This window comes from Maniola hyperantus, chromosome 14, assembly GCF_902806685.2.
Source record: "Maniola hyperantus chromosome 14, iAphHyp1.2, whole genome shotgun sequence".
Classification (NCBI taxonomy): Eukaryota; Metazoa; Arthropoda; class Insecta; order Lepidoptera; family Nymphalidae; genus Maniola; species Maniola hyperantus.
This window is the reverse complement of record NC_048549.1, coordinates 13,049,659-13,071,166: the sequence shown is the minus strand read 5'-3', so window position 1 is coordinate 13,071,166 and position 21,508 is coordinate 13,049,659. Positions and strand designations below refer to the sequence as shown.

General features: G+C 37.4%; 2 protein-coding genes across 5 annotated transcripts in view; one reads left to right on the top strand and one right to left on the bottom strand.

The window, feature by feature from the left end:
* The window catches only part of LOC117988432 (probable E3 ubiquitin-protein ligase sinah), a 71,926-nt gene extending 54,777 nt beyond the window's left edge, over positions 1 to 17,149 (top strand). For both annotated transcript variants that reach the window (XM_034975579.2, XM_069503123.1), the window contains exons 3-5: positions 7,575 to 7,708; positions 9,354 to 9,523; positions 16,220 to 17,149. In XM_034975579.2, coding sequence (XP_034831470.1) covers positions 7,575 to 7,708; positions 9,354 to 9,523; positions 16,220 to 16,796 — 881 coding nt within the window. In that variant the 3' untranslated portion in view covers positions 16,797 to 17,149. The remainder of the gene's footprint in view (positions 1 to 7,574; positions 7,709 to 9,353; positions 9,524 to 16,219) is intronic.
* Ac76E (adenylate cyclase type 2 Ac76E) overlaps positions 1 to 21,508 on the bottom strand; it is a 182,774-nt gene that overhangs the window by 99,130 nt on the left and 62,136 nt on the right. The gene's annotated exons all lie outside the window — the stretch shown is intronic.

The window sequence follows — 21,508 nt, the reverse complement described above, 5'->3', positions numbered from 1 at the left end:
ATCCGTTAAACCAATTTTGAAGAAATTTGGTGCAGAGCATAATTTTGGTAACACCATAGGCTACTTTGCAACCCGGAAAATCGAAAAATTGCCTTGAGGTTTTTAAAAACCTAAAGTCACGGGCAGCATCTGGGTTTTAATAAACTTATCATAATAATAGTAAGGAAAATTGCATCGTTAAAAAAAGCTGTGTTAGCTTAGAGGTCAAGACGTCAGCCTTATATAATTCGGAAGGTCGGGGGTTCGATTCCGGGCACGCACTTCTAATACGGTAGAAGTAAATATCGTGAGGAAACCTGCGTGCCTGTCAATTCTCCATAATGTTCTCAGAAGTGTATAAAGTCTGCCAATCCCCACTTGGCGTGGTAGTATATATAATAATAATAAATACACTTTATTTGCACAACCACAAGAAGGATTACATTAAAGAATAAAAAACACAGTACAGAAGGAAGATACAAAAGGCGGCCTTATCGCTAATTAGCGATCTCTACCAGGCAACCTTAAAGATTGGAAAGTAAAAGGAAAATTAGACTGCAGGTGGTGTGTAATATACTAATAAACATACATTCAAATAACTGATACATACTAATACATAAACCACTAATACATGTATTAAATAATATGTATAATACCAATATACTAATAAAATAGGCTAATATATACTTTATAAACGTACTTAAGGAGAAATAAATAAGATTGTCGTCTTCAATTTGTAAGACCAAAACTTTCTTATTCTGAGACAAGACCCGTGCTCAGTAGTGAACCGGCGACAGGTTGATGATGACGAGGGGTCATTGAACTTTTGCATGTATGACAATAAACATTGCTGTAAAATTAAACACATTGTTTGTTTTTACATGCGAGTGCGTGTTGGACGCGCATAAATATTAAGAAACTATTGATTTTTAACAACCTAGGGTTTTCCCATGCCATTCGTTTTAACTAAGTACGTTGGTGGCATTTCTTTACTTGTAGTATTTTTTAATTAGCACTTCAATAGGTACGCTACGTGTGGTCAAAATATATAAAAGGAAAAGATGACTGACTGACAGATCTATTGACGCACAGCTCAAACTACTGGACGGATCGGGCTGAAATTTGGCATGCAGATAGCTATTATGGCGTAGGCATCCGCTAAGAAAGGGTTGTTAAAAATTCAACCCCTAAGGGGGTGAAATAGGGGTTTGAAATTTGTGTAGTCCACGCAGACGAAGTCGCGAGAATAAGCTAGTTGTGATATAATGCATACAAATGAGAACTCACTCGCCATTTTATCTTTATGTAGTGTTAAAATGGCGAGTGGGTTCTCATTTTCTACGGACTATAGTTAGTATACACTGTCATTGGCTGAATTTGTGGTACAAATTCTTGATAAACTGTACATAATTTACTTGATAGAACTGTGTATTTAGTCGGTAAAAAAAACCTAATTTTCTTAAAACCCCGCGGGAAAATTTTAATTTTCCGTGACAAAAAGTAGCCTATATAGGGTCAATCCGAAAACTGTGGTTTGATTTTGATTTGAACTGTGATTTGAACTGTGATTTTTTAATGCGTAGACGTTTTTGATTTATTTAGAAAAATGTTGAAAAAAATACCCGAGTACGGAACCCTCGGTGCACGAGTCTGACTCGGAATTGGCCGGTTTATTAATCAGTCATTTTACAAGTATTAAATAATCCACAAGTTATTAAGTATGCAAAAGCGTTACTTAAAATTACGTTAATACGTTGTTGTAAGTAACTGGTTTTTAATCTTTCAGCAAAAAAAAGTAAACTGTGCCAATGAACTAGATGAAAAAAGAGGTCTTTGGAAAAAAGAAACAAGGTCACGCGTCGTCGTCGTCGTCGGCGCAATAATAAAATATTAATTATGCAAAGATAAGAAAACGATAACAAAGAATAACGAGTTCAGTGACACGTCGAGTTTGTCTTTAGTAAAGATACCTATATACTCTTGTGCAAGTGCGTACAAACTATAGCTGCAAACAGTATAAATAATAAATACAAAACCGGCCAAGTGCGACTCAGACTCGCGCACCGACACTCGTGTATATTTTTTGATACTTTGCATGATAAATCAAAAACTATTATGCATAAAAATTATTAAAAATCTGTAAATAATAAATACAAAACCGGCCAAGTGCGACTCAGACACGCCCACCGATACTCGGGTATTTTATTCGACATTTTGCACGATAAATCAAAAACTATCCTACACAAACAACAAACAAACAACAAACAAAAAACAAACAAAGGAACAAATTCCTAAAAGGCCGGCAACGCATCGGCAGCTCCTCTGGTGCTGCAATGTTCATAGGCGGCGGTAATCACTTAACATCAGGTGACCCGCCTGCTCGTTTGCTCGCTATATCTATTTAAAAAAAACTATTATGCATAAAAATAAATAAAAATCTGTTTTAGAATGTACAGGTAAAGCCCTTTCATATGATATCCCACTTGGTATAGTAATCTTATTTTGAAATTTGAAAATACTTATTATTTGTTCATGAACACATTTTAATTTTTTTTTTTGTGATGTGACCACAAATTCACAGTTTTCAGATTTTTCCCCTTACGTGTGCTATAAGATCTACCTACCTACTACCCACGAAAAATTAAATTGTGGTCATGAATTAATAATTAGAATTTTCAACTTTCGAAGTGAGTGACTATATCAAGTGGGGTATCATATGAAAGGTCTTCACCTGTACATTCTAAAACAGATTTTTATTTATTTTTATGCATCATAGTTTTTGAATTATCGTGCAAAATGTCGAAAAATACGACTGTAGTACGGAACCCTCATTGCGCGAGCCTGACTCGCACTTGGCCGGTTTTTTCTGGTGTTCAGTTTCTTTTTTGTAACAAAGCTTAGGGTGTTGTAGGTATTTTGGTGGTAATTATAAGTTCGGTAGATTGATCGATAGAATACACTTCATTATTCCTTTGTAAATGAACGCTCAAAGTCACTCAGCGGGCGATGGAGAGAGCTATGCTTGGAGTTTCTCTACGTGATCAACTCAGAAATGAGGAGATCCGTAGGAGAACTAGAGTAACCGACATAGTTCAACGGGTTGCGAAGCTGAAGTGGCAATGGGCTGGGCACTTAGTTCGTACAACCGATAGACGTTGGGGTCCCAAGGTGCTGGAATGGCGACCTCGCACCGGAAGACGCAGCATTGGAAGACCCGCCACTAGGTGGACGGACGACATCAGACGACTCGCAGGGAACCGCTGGATTCAGGCGGCGCAAGACCGTGGCGTGTGGAAGTCCTATGTCCAGCAGTGGACGTCTATTGGTTGATGATGATGATGAAATAAACGTAAAACTTCCACGAGTGGCTTAAACCAGCGTAGCGCAAGAGAACAGGTTGTGCGCAACCTCGGGACCTTTCTCTCGGCACCATTCTTATGTAACACCGACTTGCGACCGGTTGCGACATTGAACTTTGTATATAGGTGTGTTATTAGTATAGTGGGACAAGAGATCACTGTTTTAACCGACTTTAAGCCCAATTTTTTTTAAAGGTAGGTCAACTGCGAGTCGGAACGGCACCCAAAGGGTTCCGCACATCGTACAAGAAATCTCAAACCAGTGTAGTAAAAATTAGCTTCATGAATTGCACCCTGGTACATCAGAAATGATGATATTCATAGGGACCTTCAAATTGAATACGTCCATAAAGTTATCACCAAATCTGCCAAAGCCCACGACTATAGGCTTCACCACCACGTTAACGTTGAAGCAATCCAGCTGCTTGACGTAACGGAGACAGTGAGAAGACTAAAAAGGACCAAACCTTTTGAGTTAGTGTATAGTGATTAGTGATAGTGTACATAGTGTAAGTGCTGAAAGAACACGTGAACAAAGTGTCATATCTCAAATCAAGAAAGACTAAGATGCGTCAGTGGACAATTTCTTAGTATATAAGATAATTTATAGGTTTAGGTTAAAATAAAATTACTTATTGGTCATACATTAGGCTAGATCGTAATATAATTGAGTAGCTAATTGGCACTCAACAATAAGGAAAAAAAAAAAAAAAAATTAATGCAAAACTTCAAGAGAACAGGTTGTGCGCAACCTCGAGACCTTTCTCTCGGCACTAGGTATTCTTATGTAACACCGACTGACGACCAGTTGCGACATTGAACTTTGTATACAGGGTGTAACCAGAACGCTAACAAAAACTTAGGGTGATTGTTACACAACCTTAAACACAATCCAATACCAATACTATAGACTACAGAGGAATGTGCAGTGCTCAGACAAGCCGCCAAGCGCTTACGAGCACGAAGAAACCAATATTGTGTTTTTTCTGTTTGTGTGGGAAAAAAAAAAAAAAAAAAAAATAACCATTTGTAGTTTTAGTGATTTAGTATTTTTCAACCCCGCAATGTATAGCGTGCAAAACTCGGGTCAATGTCCTGCCTACGACGTCGAATTGACTCCAAATGGCCTACTTACGCAACGTTCGTTGACCTCTAGCGTCACTGGTCAGAGATCACTGTTTTTGCTGACTTTAAAACCGATTTAAAAAAGCCGGTCATGTGCGAGTTGGAATCAAACACGAAGAGTTCCGTACCATCGTACAAGAAATAACTCTTGTTTTGTGATGTAACCACAAATCACGGTTTTTTTCCTTCACTTGAGCTGTAAAACATTGCTACCTGCCAAATTTCATGATTCTAGGTCAACGGGAAGTATAGGTTTTGATTCACACACGACAGACAGACAAAGAAGTGATCCTATAAGGGTTCCTAAAAAGGAGGTTATGTATTCAATCCATATGTAGGTATGTACTTATATTATGTTCCCGATTATTGACCAACTAGCTTATGCCCATGATTCCATCATCAGGACTACAGAATTTTCAAACCCCTTTTGGACTTCAAATTTTAGGTTCAAAGGTTTAATTTCAAAAAGTCTTTTTTAGCAACAGACGTCATAATAGCTACTTATCTGATCTTTTTTTATCCATCTCCAAGTTAGCCCTTGACTGCACTCTCACCTGGTGGTAAGTGATGATGCAGTCTAAGATGGAAGTGGGTTAACCTCGAAGGGGTATGGTAGTTTTTATTAAACCCACACCCCTTTGGTTTCTACACGGCATCGTACCGGAACGCTTAACCGCTTGGCGGCACGGCTTTGCCGGTAGGGAGGTAACTAACTACCCATGGCCGAAGCCTCCCACCAGTCCAGGCCAGAAATTTGGAAATTATCAAATTCCAAACCCCTGCCAGGATTCGAACCCGAGACCTCCCACTAACAAGACCACAGTGCTTACCACTGCGCCAGGGAGGTCGTCAAATTCGTCTTAATTTGAGTTGTACGTTGATAGATCAGTCAGTCAGTCACCTTTTCCTTTTTATATTTATTTAGATCAACTAGTCTAACCTAACCTAAAATATTTGTTCATCGAAGTAAACTATGAAACATATTTAGCTATTTATCGAAGAAAATTTTCTTGCAACGCAACGTTAGAAAAAATGTCGTGCGCTTAAATTACTTGAATTTTGTTTTTGTACACGCAGCTTTCGAACCGTATTGGAGGTCAAAGACCTTTTTTAACATTGACCAATAGATCAATGTTTTAAACAATTTTTTTTTAAATAATTTAGTTTAGTGCTAAATCTAAGTCCTATGCGGAAATAACTCATATCTGATTGTTAAAATCTAAAAGGTAGATTCAGGATTATTTTTTATCACAACGCCTAATAGCATTTTTTCATTGACTAAAAAAGGGGTCAAAAATTTGTTTGAATAGATCGTGTATAGGTGTGTCGTTTTTATCGCTAAAATCTTGAATAGGAAAACATTAAAAATAATAATGAATAACTGATTTAGAGGGCCATTTGCCGTCTTCTATGACCACAGATATGTCCAGATATGCAACTAGCGTGGCCCCCTCAGTCCCTCTCGCTCAAGCAGAGGTACTTACTTGTGAAATGTTATTCCGTCTATTTTACTTCGGCTATTGTAGCCTAGTATACTGCAACCCACCATGCACAATAACTTCAAAAACAAAAAACAACAAAACGAATCAATTATTAATTTTCAACCCCGCAATACTTGAGTCAACATAACCTCACTTCACGTTGTTTGCCAAAATCTCACGTACAAATACATTTTGGCAAACAAAAAAGTGGCCACGGTGATAAGGACAAAACATAATCATTTTGTCACGTTCTAATAAATGCATTTAGTTTCGTCTTAATTATGTCTTTTGTGCGGTCCTAAATAACAAATCCAGGAGATTATTTTAATTTGTTTACCTACGTCATCACATAAACTTCTAACGATAGCTATCTATCTACCTACAAATTTTAACGGTATTTTTAAAAAAGTGATCATGCGATTCAGAACACACTTATGGTAGGGTTCCGTAGCTATATAAGTTGCTGAAAACTTACACGGTCATCATTTCGTAAATGGTAGTTTTTACCAAAAACCTTCTATAATGATTTTAAGGAACTTATCTATTTAACGAGATACCTGTACTACTCGAGGGGTGAACCAAATGTTTTTCGGCTCACTGTTCATGTTCAAGAGGCACCCTGATTTTTTTTTACAAAATTTAAAGTGAACGAGCTAATGCAGCCAGGGATCTGGGCACCTTGCCTCGTTACAGTAGTTTAGATGATATTTTTGATTTGTGATTGTCATTTTTAAGTATTTATATAAAGATTTGAAATAAACAAAAAGTTTAAATACGCCTATAAATTATGAAATTAATACCTTCCACTACTCAAGCATTAGTTCCAAGTATGTAGGTACATAATAGCTACGACTCTAGAGGCACACTCGAGCATAAAATTATTTTTTTCAAAGAAATAGAAGCTCCAGGGTAACACTTAATGTCGTGTATGCCAAACCCTGAAGTAAGGTTTCCTTATTTTACTAGGGAACCCTAAAACCAGGTTGAACATTGATTTAACTACGTAGTACGTGACGCACATCGGGGGACTGAGGCTGATGCCTTCGCCGATAACCGTGCCCGCATGCATGCATGAATGCCTGTGTGTTTGTAATAAATCTGGTACTTAAATATGTACCTATTGGTAACGACTTCCGTCACATTCCATGATTTTTTTACCTTTCCTTCCTCAACTATTATGACTCAACAAATAAAATAAACAAACTCAACAAACTTATATTTGCCTCCTCATTTCTAATTCGAACCGCTAGATTTGGAACACCTTTCCAGCATCAGTTTTCCCCTCGAATTATAATATGGGTACCTTCAAGTCAAGAGTGAATAGGCATCTTCTAGGCAAGCGCGCTCCATCTTAGGCTGCGTCATCACTTGCCACCAGGTCTGATTGCGGCCAAGCGCTAGTCTATAAATTAAAAAAATAAACAGTTTAAGGTATGGCACAGCGGTACCTAATTGCCAAAAAGTCCAATCACAAACAAGCTTATATTTTCCGAACTAGTTTCTAACCTAACCTAACTCCATTGTCTTTTCGTCTTTGTTATTTGTATGGGATTACCTAACAGAGAGAGCCCTATATTAACTTCTCTCCATGGATAAAGTATGAAAATAAAAATTATATTTTTTGTTACAGATAAATCTCTGCCAATAGTAGAGCCAGCATTAGAGTCAACAGACGAGGGCCACGCCGCGCAATGTGCGTGCCCCAACTGTGACGAAGTCCTCTCAAGATTCTCAGAGTGCAGCATATGCTTGGAGCCCTTACAGGTAAATTCCATCCCACCAAAAAAAAAATCATGTAAAGGTAATCGAACATAATTGACCCGCTTTTTTATTTTATTTTTAAATATTAGCCATGTTAAATGACTAATATTCCCCTTTCCTCAACTAAGCGTCAGGCTTGTGCTAGGAGTAGGTATGACAATAGTGCAACGGGCGGGGTTTGAACCATCGACCTTTCGGTTTTTAGTCCACTCCTTTACAACCGGTAAGGTTGGGCTATTGAGGCTTTGCGCACATGAATGAAATTAGTTTTAAATAAAAGATTATATTGTAACTTTTTCTGTAGTAAGTACATATGTTTTAAGGTTTAGTATATAGGTACATATTGATATAGGTTTATCTTTCATGGTACAAAAAATATTTTCGTAACTCTACGTGCTTTAAAATAGATACAGTTTAAGTGTGTACGCAATAGGGGCCACCAACAATTGCCTAACGTACAAACTATTACTATTTTAATCATAAAAATAAATATGTGTCTAAACGTATGTAATATCTGGGAAAGTGATTGCGAAGATATTGTCGATGATTGTGCTAATAAAACCCATAAGTATCCAAACCAAATAGCTCTATACGCCGTCTATCTACCAAAACTTTCGTACTTGTATAGTTGGAGATTTTAATTTGAGTTCCTACATAAACTTTGCTAAGCTAACAACATTCCTAATAAATATAAGCATATTAGAGGTACAGATACTGCAGATCTACTAACTCTATCTACCTACTAAATTAACTGAACTAACTATCTCTAGTTTTTAAAATAATAACGCACAAAGGATTTATCTTCGCTTCGCTCCACGTGCACCGAGCTATTTGCATAAAACCTTTGAAAACGGTTTTTAACTATTTTATATGCAAAAACAAACGCGAACTTTACAGTGAACACTTAGTTTAGTTAATTTAAAATCGCTTTTGTGTACATTATTTTGTCATCTAATCTAGGTTAACAACATCTATCTATAGCCATTAGTCATTACCCAATACCCCTATTATAAATGCGAAAGCACAGATTATAATATAATAGTACTTAGCGAAAGTGTGTTTGTTTGTTGGTTTTTCCTTCAATCACGTCGCAACGGAGCAACAGATCGACCTGACTTTTTTACCGTCAAAAAGACTGAGTAAAACCAAAAGACTCGTGGAATTCCATATTTGAAAATGAGTCGACAAAAAGTTTTTAAACAACTCGATAAAGATGGCGGGCTCAAAACAGTTATTCTGTTTGGTGGCATTTCTATCCGATTTCAATCTGACTCTCATCTGAAAATCACGCTTATGAGCTATGAGCGAAGCGAAATGAACATACAGTACGCGGCCGAAAGTGATGAACATCGGCCTTTAGAATGACATTTCAGGTTTGTAGAGCGTTGTCTCTGTCACTCATACCCAAATCTATCTTCTTCTAAAGATCGATGTTCATCACTTTTGGCCGCGTACTGTAGTTTCGTTTTGTTTCGCTCCCAGTGCGCTCAGAAGTGACAAAGTCAAAGTCAAAGTCAAATGATTTATTCAACTCTTTTTGATAGTCAGATGTTGGATTTGTAAGATATAGTTGTGATAATTACTACGCTAACTTAAAACTAAAGCTACGAGGGTTAAAAAGAGGACTAAAATTTTTCCATGTTTGCAGTGTTGCGGCCCCTGTGTGTGTCCCTGGTGCGGCGGGGTCTGGTGCGCAAGGTGCTCAAGACGCATGTCCCGCTGCGCTTGGTGTCGAGGCAGCCTGCGAGCACCAGCCGCACCCTGCCTCGCGCTGCAGAGGCTCGTCAACGACCTGATGCTGCCGTGTCGGAACTATAGGTGACTATAATTAAAATATATATATATATATTTTTAGTGATTACCTACACTTAAACTAAATACTAAATAATTACACACAAATTACTAAATAATTTTAAATACATATCAAAAATTACGTTACCGGCAGGAATCGCTTCGGTACTAAGTTAACATACATATCACCAATTTCGTCACTGGCAGTAAGCGAGACCGTGGCCGAGTGGTCAAGCCATCGGGCGCGAACCCAGAAGATGCAGGTTCGATTCCTGCCGGTTACGCAATTTTTGATATGTATTTAAAATTATATAGGTGACTATTTCTAAAAAACCTTTCTCAGGCGATAAGTTGCTGCCGTCATCAGTTTTGCTGTCCTTGGTACGATAGAATCTAGTGCGCAAAGTGCTCAAGACACAATTTATATCCTGCTGCTTGGGTTTGGATACCCAACAGGGAACCTTTCGGTGTCCATCCTGTGTGCAGGTTGCGTTTAGTATCACCTCGCCTTCGGTATTTGAATCTTGATCGGTTGTTCTATTATCAGTATTATCAATATAATTGTCGCTACAGATTTCTGTGGTCATCCTCCATTCTTTTTCTCCATCTACCTATGCCTCATCTGCCGGTGAGTCTGCCAATCCACACACCAGCGAGGTGGATTGTGATCTAACCCTTCTTTCTCATTTTGAGAGGAGACCCGTGCTCAGTAGTGAGCCGGCGATTGGTTGATCGTGATGATGATGATCCCAATGAATGACATAAAAGATTCAATATCTAATCAAAATGAGATAGAATCAAATCAATATCAAATGAGGGTGGTACATATTTAATCGTCCCGTAGATAAGGCTATCGATCTACATTAAGCTGTGAAGGTTGAACAAGATAATGTAATTCTTGTACCTATTATTGCATAGACATCTATCATTTTATTAGAGTTCCGTACCTCAAAACGAAAAACGGAAAGCTTATAGGATCACTTTGTTTTCTGTCTGTCAAGAAACCTATAGGGTACTTCCCGTTGAGCTACAATCATGAAATTTGTCAGGTAGGTAGGTCTTATAGCAGACATGAGGGAAAAATCTGAAAACCGTGAATTTGTGGTTACATCACAAGAAAAAAATTAAAATGTGTTCACGAAAAAATATTGCTATTTTCTACTTTCAAAGTAAGATCGATAAACACTGCATGCAGAATATCGAAATAATATAGCATAGAGTAATATTTATTCACAATTTCGCCGCTCGTACTCTTTTAACTGCATAAAAGCGTAAAAAGGGTGCTGGTTTGTCGTTTTAGCTGCATAATAGGTAACATACACTCTCTTTATCAGCCAATGTTCAGCTCTTGGGGCGACTGTTACCTTTGTTAATGCTTATATAATGCTGATATAACGCAGTTGTGGGCAGTTAATCAGCTACTTAGTTGCTGAATAATTTGTGCCCAAATCAGAGTTATATCTTCTGAGGATGCTATTATTCAGCTATTATATAGCACGTTTATGCAGCTAAAGTTTCCAATGTGGACGGTAAATCAGTTGATATGCAGCACTTTTGTGTTACTTGGGCGCTATACCAAGTGGGGTATCATATGAAAGGGCTTTAATTGTACATCCTAAAACAGATTTTTATTTATTTTTAGGCATAACAGTTTTTGATTTATCGTGCAAAAGTTCGACAAAATACGATTGTAGTACGGAACCCTCAGTGCGCGAGTCTGACTCGTACTTGGCTGGTTTTTATCGCATATACTAAATCCTCTTCCTCAATTTAATCCTAGGTAGACATTCTCTACTCCATTATGTGGCATTTATAGGCTTCCGTCTTCAAATAGTTATAGTACGCAGCCAAGAGTGATGAACATCGATATTTTGACGGAGACAACGCTCTACAAAGATGAAATTTCATTCTAAAGGCCGATGTTCATCACTTTCGACCACGTACTGTACAGTAGCCGGCAGAAAATGATGTACATAGACCATTAGAAAGAGATAGTTACGTAAAGCGATGTCTCTGTCGTTGAGACCGACTAAACGTCACATAGGTATGAGTGACAGAGACAACGCTCTACGAAGCCGAAACCTCTTTCTAATCGCTAGCGATTAGAATGGACCTTTCGACGCATATTTCGAAGTACAAAAAAGCCTATCTGAGGTCGTGAGATGAAAAAAACATTATACCATGCAACCCTGGGGCATGGTGTAATGTTGCAATCTGTTCATCATCATCATCATCATCATCATCATCATCATCATCATCATCATCACCATCATCATCATCATCATCATCATTATCATCATCATCATCATCATCATCAACCGATAGACGTCCACCGCTGGACATGGTCTCTTGTAAGGACTTCCAGACACCACGGTCTTGCGCCGCCTGAATCCATCAGCTCCCTGCGACTCGTCTGATGTCGTCCGTCCACCTAGTGGGGGGTCTTCCACCCTGCGTCTTCCAGTGCGAGGTCGCCGACTTGGGATCCCAACGTCTATCGGTTGTACGAACTATGTGCCCTGCCCATTGCCACTTCAGCTTCGCAACCCATTGCAATCTGTTGCTAAGGCATAAAACAGCCTTTATTCACTTTCTAGTTTGAATCTTTAACAGCTGTCCCAATCAATAGCAATAAACCCGACATAAAACGTCCCAATTTCATTTCTTCATGGTGACGATAAAGTTTTACTGTGTGATAGCCGAATTCCATTGTAGAAAATTAATTCAAGGCCAAGGTTTTAGTTGGATCCATAAAATTTTCACTTTATCTGTATTGGTTAGGAGTAAATAAGTCGTAAAGGGCCAATAAAGTTCTAGTTAAACGGTTTTATACTTTCGTATTGATTTGTCGAGATGACCAAAGGTTTAATTAAAACTGTTAATTTTACCTCCATAATAATAAATAAATCTCAGTTCTCTTTTATTATATTTTAAGACGAGATAGTAATATCTCAGTTTTCTTCTACTTTTATTTTTATTTTTGAATAAAAAGAAGGCAATTGATGATCTGAATTTTCACTGACCTTGAATCCAATTCCATCCTACAGTAAAAACTTTTGCGAGTTCTTAATGTCTATGCCACACTTTTTAAGGATAAAAAGAACCTTTATTGTATTCGCTGTCCGTCTGTCTATCAAGATCAGTTTTCTCAGGAACGCGTGGAGGTAGAATCAAGTTGATGATAATATTAATATCAAAAACAAAATCAAGCTTCTAAATCAACAAATCTTTCGTAAAATAATCATAAAATAAGTAAAAGAAAAATTCGAAAATCGTTAATTAAGTAAATTTGTATTCTTATATCTAATACTTACAGAAAATTTATACTGCAGAAAATTTTCCTCTTACGATAATACGTATATTGTTCTACTTTTTCCAATTGCTAATCTAATATTATTAATAAACCCACTTCCATAAAACTCACTGTACAAGGAAAATTAATTAACAAGTACCTAACTCTTTAGATAAAAGTAAAAATAGGAACCAAGCAGTTATATCTAACTAGCTGATGCCCGAGACTTCGTCCGCGCAGAATTAGGTTTTTTAAAAGTCCATGGCAATTCAGGCAACGCAAGACCGTGGCATGTGGAAGTCCCTACAAGAGACCTATGTCCAGCAGTAGACGTCTATAGGTTGTCTACCTAGTCGGTTTTTACGTGGCATTGTACTTGAGAGCTAAATCGTTACAAGTGAACTATGGATAGAAGTTACAACTAAACTATTGATTACCAAGCCGTGCCAAGCTCGAGGTCGTCAGTGACGTATAACTCTATGGAATTACCTCGGAGAATAGCAAGCGTGTTGTAAAGTGAATAGATAGACGTGACGTGATGCCTGTAAACGATCTAACGGGGTATCTAACTTTCGTGCCCTAGAGTCTGCCATAGTAGGCTAAGGCTTGCTCAGACAAGAAGCGTGGCGATAGCGACGAAATCCTTTGTTGGGTCAAGCATACGCTTTTATAACCCATCGCCGGCACAGCTATACTCTCAGAACGAGAAGGACTGAAACCATAGTCCACCACCGCGGACTTCACACACCTTTGAGAATATTATGGAGAACTCTCAGGCATGCGGGTTTCCTCACAATATTTTCCTTCGCCGTTATAGAAAGGAATATTTAATATCTTATAACGCACGTAACTCTGGAAAGTCAGAGGTCCGGGATAGAACCCTCGACCTCTTGAATAGAAGCCGACGTCTGAACCAATTAAGCTGTCAGCTAAACTATGGATACAACTTCTTAAACTATTGATTAACCAAACAGTGTTAAGCTCGAGGTCGTCAGTGACGTATAATAATAAATAAATAAATAAATAAGCCTACCTCTAATTTTTTTTTTTTTTTTTTTTTATTATTATTATTCTTTTTTCTTTTTTTTGTATATATATATATATATATATATATATATACTTTTTTTTTCAAATTATTAGTACCTTTTTTTTTTTTTTTTTGTTTTCAGAGGTCATCCCAAACGCAGGCAAAGGCCTCCCCCTTTTTCTTCCAGGTATCCCTGTTAGCGATCAGACGCGTCCAGAGCGCACCAAGGCCATCAAGTGACGTATAACTCTATGGAAATACCTCAGAGAATAGCAAGCGTGTTGTAAAGTGAATGGACGCGACGTGATACCTGTAAACGGTCTAACGGGGTAACTTTCGTGCCCTAGAGTCCAGCTGCCATAGTAGGCTAAGGCTTGCACAAACAAGAAGCGTGGCGATAGCGGTGAAATAATTTGTGGGGTCGAGTATACGCTTTTATGACATGATTCTGAAAATTTTCTCAGATTTGCCATTGCATAAAAATCACTAACCATAAAATTACAAAATAATGCCAAAGTGTCTTTATTTGTTGGTTTGTCTTTCAATCACACTGCAACGTAATTTTTTCATGGATATAGTTAAAGGCCTGGAAAGTGACTAGGTCTACTTTTTATCCCGGAAAATCAAAGAGGTGAACGTGAACGGTTATTATACACAGAAATAAGAATTGACGGATTTCTTAAAGATAAAGTTGCATGGAAATAATCCTCTTGCATTCGGCAGACCACAAAAATATAGTGTAATGGGTAGTTAAATTCCATTGGTACTGACTGGTGAGAACTTTACAATTCCTTGTAATGGCCTTCCCTCCTTCCTTTCTTTCCCGTCCACTTTTAATATAAGTAGTCCTAGTTTAACCTTTAAGTGAAGAGTGAATAGGCATCTTCTAGCCAAGCGCGCTCCATCTTAGGCTGCATCATTACTTGCCAGCAGGTCTAATTGCAGCAAAACCTAAAAATAAAAATAAAGGTGCCTTTCTGTGTTACGCGTTCTGTTTTTCCAAGCCTTATCGGCATAACTTTCATGCTCTATAGGGACTTGGAACTGCTGTTATGGGATATGTAGACTGGCACGAGTTTACTTGATATACATATTATTAATTGTTACTGGCCTATTTGTTTTGTATGTCTGCAATTTGTATTTCACTATTTTGTAAAAATCCCGCAAATTGCTAATAGGTACGCGTAGCCGCCATTTTAGTGACGTCAAAACTAGACTGAAGTTTCGAGCTGATGGTATATTTTTATTTCAGCTGACGTCAAAATGACGTCATTTCGATGTTAATGAGACATGGTTCCAGCGCAATAGTAATTTGCGGGACTTATAACATTTGGAGTAAATAATTTATCTTTCAGGTCGTTTACTTGTCATTCTAAATTGTCTTTATTTGATTGTAGGATTGTACGATGTAGCTTTGAGAGATTAGGAACTTAAATATTCAGAACACTGTGTAGGTAGGTACGTCAGTTATATTAGGACAGTTAGTTATATTAATAGTTGGAGTGAATAATTTATCTTTCAGACATTTACTTGTATTCTTCTAGTATTTAGAAGGCAAAGCGGAATATTACTTTTTTAAATAAAAAAACGAAAAATAGAATCCTCATCATCAACCCATCCCCACTTCTGAACAGCCACTGGTGTTCAGTCCACCACGCTGACCGAGTGAGAACTGGCTGTGAGATTACGGAGAACTCTCAGGCATGCAGATTTCCTCACAATATTTTCCTTCCATCCTTCTTATAAAGCCAGTGATATTTAATTGCTTTAAACGCACAGAACTCCAAAAATTTAGAAGTGTGATTGACTGCTCAAATAGGAGACTGATGTTTCAACTACTATTTTTTTTTATTTATTCAGATACAAGTTAGCCCTTGACTGCAATCTCATCTGGTGGTAAGTGACGATGCAGTCGAAGATGGAAGCGGGCTAACCTGGAAGGGATATGGTAGTTTTTTTTAATAAACCCATGCCCCTTTGGTTTCTACACGGCATCGTGCCGGAACGCTAAATCGCTTGGCGGCACGGCTTTGCCGGTAGGGCGGTAACTAGCCACGGCCGAAGCCTCCCACCAGACCAGACCAGAAATTTAGAAATTATAAAATTCCAAATCCTGCCAGAATCGAACCCGGGACCTCCCACTAATAAGACCACAGCGCTTACACAAACGTGCAATAGTGTCATGAATACTGGCTGTTTCTACTCTGAACAGCCAAGCTGATTCTTTGCGCAAAAAATAAGCATCCCCTTCTGTTCTCAGAAGACGCAATTTAAACCGCAGTAATGATGATTTTTATAAAATGAGTAGATTATATAAAATATAATATAATAGGGAGGTCGTCGAACGTACTAAACTATCACCGCAAAAAATAGAATCACTAATTTCTATTTTACTTGTTCACAGACGAGGCTGCAATGAACTCCTGACTGCAAACATCAGAGTGAAGCACGAAGAGGAATGCAAACACGATACAATGATTTGCCCCATAACCTCCACCTGCTGCTCCGTCCCCTTCGAAGAACTCTCAGGTCACCTCCAATCAAACCACAACATCATCGCTGTATACTCGCAGAAGATCAAAATCTTAATAGAGAACTTCCAAACCAAACTCAAGAAGACAGCGTGCTGTCGAACCAAATACAAAATCATTCTCCTCTACCAAAAAAGCGCTTTCATTATCAAAGTATGCATATACAATTACCATGTAAAAGTCGAAGTGATGAGACGAAAGCTCGGTTACATCGCTGATATCAAATCAGAGTCTAAAAAGAGTGATTATTGTGCACTCATCGAATTCCAGAGTAAAGCGCTGTGTACCAAATCAGCAATTCTTATCGAGAATGAAGCATATAGTAAGAAAGCTGAAGTACAATGGAATGACGTCATACTTAAGTCAGAAAATGATGAAGCTATTACCATCCACGTCAACATTGGTAAAACTGATGCAGAACCAGTTAGAAAAGAACTGCCAGAATCGTGATACGTTGTGGATACAGAATTTGGGTTGCTACATGGAAATGAATTAGGCATGTGATATTAAATACGACGCTTTTGAAGGTGTTTTAAACGTAATAGTTTTAAAACTATCTTCGAATATCAAATTAGAGGCCAAAAGAACTTAACTCAGATATTATGAAGAAATCTGACCTATTTTATATTTTAATTCTTATCAAATCAACGATGAACTTATTTTTGTAGAAAATGTTACAACAACTTAAAACTAGCCTAACTTACTTACTGTGCCAGACGTTCTCGTGGAATAGTGTCAAGAATACTGGCTGTTTCTACTCTGAACAGCCAAGCTGATTCTTTGCGCAAAAAATAAGCATGCCCTTCTGTTCTCAGAAGACGCAACTTAAACCGCAGTAATGATAATTTGTATATAATGAGTAGATGGGAATTTAATTTTAATGTTCCCTTTTTAACATAAAGTTGCTATTTTAAGAGTGTTTTTAGAGATTTTAAGAGAGATACTGGTAGGTACTGATTCTGAGCACTACTAAATTTTAGAGTATTCGCATCCTCTTCTTGCTAATGTAATATGAAAAGGACAGACACAGTTTGACAGTTTAAAATTTAATTTAGAGCCGTCAAACCTCGTGAGCTAAAATTTAGTCTTTAAATGTAAAATTCAAGTTCCGTCCCGTTTTAGCAATATTAAAAAGAAAAAGATACAGATACTATAAATTTAGTTTAGAAAAAGACAACAGAATCGGCGCCACTGTTAATGTGTGTACATTCCAATCGATTTGGATCATATTTTTTGTGATTTTAATGTAAGATAATTGAGGATAGTCAAAGTTTTCAAATAGCTTTACAGACTGATATAGGCTTAATTTAGATATGTACTTAGACATCGCGATTGTATTTAATTATAAGCTTTGAAATAAACAGTTTGAAGTTATTTGTTATTGTTTCATTAGTTGGGAATTTCACCCAATTAATACCTGTTACAGCTTTCTTAATAAGTACCTAAATCATCATCATCATCATCAACCGATAGACGTCCACTGCTGGACATAGGTCTCTTGTGGAGTCATTTCATCATTGGATTTTCTAAAACACGCGGACCAAGTGGCGGGCATCACTAGAAAGTCAAAGTCAAAGTCAAATTATTTATTCAGAATAGGTAACATGTACCTACGCTTACTGATGGTCAAAATTGTTAACTTGTAAGATGATATAGTGGTGATAATTAAAACTAAAGCTACGAGGGTTCCAAATGCGCCCTAGTCTGAAAAGAGCCCACAGCAAACTCAGTCGAGTATAGGTACTTTTTATCATCACCACTTTACAAAATCACTTAAACCTGTTAGAACTATCATAAAGCTGCTAAGCAACTCATTTCCAAGCTTTCCTATGAGTTAGATAATCTTTTACAGTGACTCAGCTCTTTAAATAAGAATTTAAAAAAAAAAACTTTTTACGTTGTAATAGGATTTTTCAATAAGTTTACATTTTATGAAAACTTGTTGGGAGACATCTCCAATTTATGTCTTCTGGAAGCTTAAATAATTGGAATTATAAAAACATATAGAATTTCCAACAAAAAAATTGCTAAGTAACTTTACTTAGCTTAGAGCTGGGCATTACAAGTTTATTTCTATGACAGTCACTTTTTAAAAAAATTATTTATGCTCATAAACTCAGAAATACACTGAATTAATATCACTCTCCGATCTGTGTTTATCTAGGTCATGGCTCTAGTATGATTCATTATAATAATATCATTGATCAAAGCCACGTCCGAAATGTTCATAGGAGCTATAAATCTACTAGCATGTCACAGCCGGTGGTGACTTGCAACCCTTTCTCTCTAATTAGTATTCCAACACATACCCACCTAGGTATGTTACGTGACAAACTTAATTTCTAAGAAAGCCTTTCCATTGTGATTAAAATAATATCACTTTAGGAAGACATACCGGTCTAACGGTGACCTTGCATGGGCAATTTTTAGGGTTCCGTACCTCAAAAGCAATAACGGAACCCTTATAGGATCATTTTGTTGTCTGTCTGTCAAGAAACCTACAGGGTACTTCCCGTTGACCTAGAATCATGAAATTTGGCAGGTAGGTAGATCTTATAGCTGACATTTGGGATAAATCTGAAAACCGTGAATTTGTGGTTACATCACATAAAAAAAATTAAATTGTGGTCATGAACTAATAATTAGGATTTTCAATTTTCTAAGTAAGATAACTTTATCAAGTGGGGTATCATATGAAAAGTCTTCACCTGTGCATTCTAAAACAGATTTTTATTTATATTTATGTTTTTGAATTATCCTGCAAAATGTCGAAAAATACGACTGTAGTACAGGACCCTCATTGCGCGAGCCTGACTCGCACTTGGCCGGGTTTTTAAGCAATTGCTGGATTGGCAACACATCGTATGGAGCAATAAATGGAGCAATCTGGCGAGATTTTGCATAACATTGCTAAATCATTGAATTGTTCTAGTATTCTTCCTCGTATCGTGAGGAAACCTGCATGTCTGCGAGTTCTCCATAATGTTCTCAAAGGTGTGTGAAGTCTGCCAATCCGCTCTTCACCAACGTGGTTGACTTAATGACTATGACCAAATCCTTCACATTTTTAGAGATCCGTACTCACCCCACATCTGTACTAACACAGCCGGCAATGGGTTTGATGATGAGTCTTCCTCAAAAAAATCACGTCATCTGATTAAACGAAAATGGCAACTTTCAAGCATTAATCATCGGAACATCCTTACATCCACTATCATCGAAAGATTACTAACAAATAGTTCCAAACCTTATTCCACCTGAAATAAGGACTGTTTTTGCACTTTTCAAAAATTTTACTAATATAGACTAATAGTTTGACTAAATAGTAAATCTAGAGTAGGCCAGTAAGCTATAGATGGTCAGAAACTTTGAAATAACTCGCCGTTAACGGTCATCTGATTTGTATTCGCTGCGTTGAACCTTGAACGCGTTTCCATTATGAAACGATTTCAAAAACCCTATCCGGCATATTATTCGATATATAAAGTTTGCTCAGTTAAGAATTCTATTTTGATTTTGAATATAAAATAATACAGCCGGTATTTTTATCTAAAACATATAAAATCTAATAAATTAAAAAGCGTCATTATGACATAAATAATTATTGAAACGTCAAATAAGTTTAAATTATTGTTAAACTAATACTCGGCACGCGTCATCGGATGGTCACGTGTCGGCGGTAAGTAATATCATATTGTGGCCGATCCTCTTGTATACAATCTCTAAACTTCTAAATTGATAGGTTTAAATCTAATGCTATCCTTTTCTACAGGCGGCATTATGGATAGCAATATATTTAAACGTACCTATCATTTTAGTTTAGTTTAGAGATTGTGTACAAAGGAATTAGGCGCATTGTTTCCTTGTTTTAAATAATTTAATTCGAAACTCATAAAATACCTACCGTATCTTCTCGTCTTATAACAATGGAAACAGTTAAAAGATTAGTATTCACCAAAGTGATCTGTGCCCATAATATTTCATTCAATGCGGATAATCGCTTTTCATTTAACAAAGTCGCTTTTCATCGTAAAATAAGGTTAAATTCGAGAATTTTCCGTTCAGCTCGCATTTTCACGTCGCTTGAAAACAAACCAAAACAGGAAAAAAGTCCGACTAAAACATCATTTTGAGATAACGACATTTTTTGTTATTAGGTAGAGCACCGAAAAATAAACAAATACAAGCATCAGTATCAGTGGTAGATTACCCATAAGGCAAAAGAGGCGCGTGCCTAGTCCTAGGGGCGCCAGGCTACGAAGGGGCGCCGCCAGAGGCAGATTATCCCTAAGGCAACCTAGGCCTATGAAGTATGAGGTGCTTGCCTAGGGCGCTCTCGACCTTTAATCCGCCTCTGATCAGTATCCTTATTATAAATTCGAAAGTGTGTTTGTTTGTTGGTTTGATGGTTTGTTAGTTTGTCCTTCAATCACGTCGCAACGGTGAAACGAATTGACGTGATTTTTTGCATGGGTACACATAGATAAAGATCTGGAGAATGACATAGACTACTTTTTACCTCGGAAAGAGTTCCCACGGGATTTTTAAAACCTAATTCCACATGGACGAAGTCGCGGGCATCAGCTAGTGTTTAATAAAGTTTCAGTAGGTAGGTAAATTAGAAAATTCTTTTTTTTAATTCAGATACAAATTAGCCCTTGACTGCAATCTCACCTGGTGGTAAGTGAGATGATGCAGTCTAAGATGGAAGTGGGCTAACCTGGAAGGTGTATGGCAGTTTTTATTAAACCCACACCCACCCCACACTCCTTTGGTTTCTACACGGCATCGTAACGGAACGCTAAATCGCTTGGCGGCACGGTTTTACCGGTAAAGTGGTAACTAGCCACGGCCGAAGCCTTCCACCAGGCAATTCAGTAGTAACCTACTAAAAAGTGTGACATTTGACCTGGAAAATGTCGCGTTTGAGATATCCATAAACTTTTAACCACTATAGGCTATATACCGGAATAATGTATGGACGAAGTAGACTTGAAGAAATGATCATATTATTTTTATTTTTAAACCAAAATTAAGAAAAAATCCTTTCTTAGCGGATGCCTACGTCATAATAGCTATCTGTAGGTACGCCAAATTTCAGCCCGATCCGTCCAGTAGTTTGAGCTGTGCGTTGATATTGAATATCACTTGCTTTAACGGTG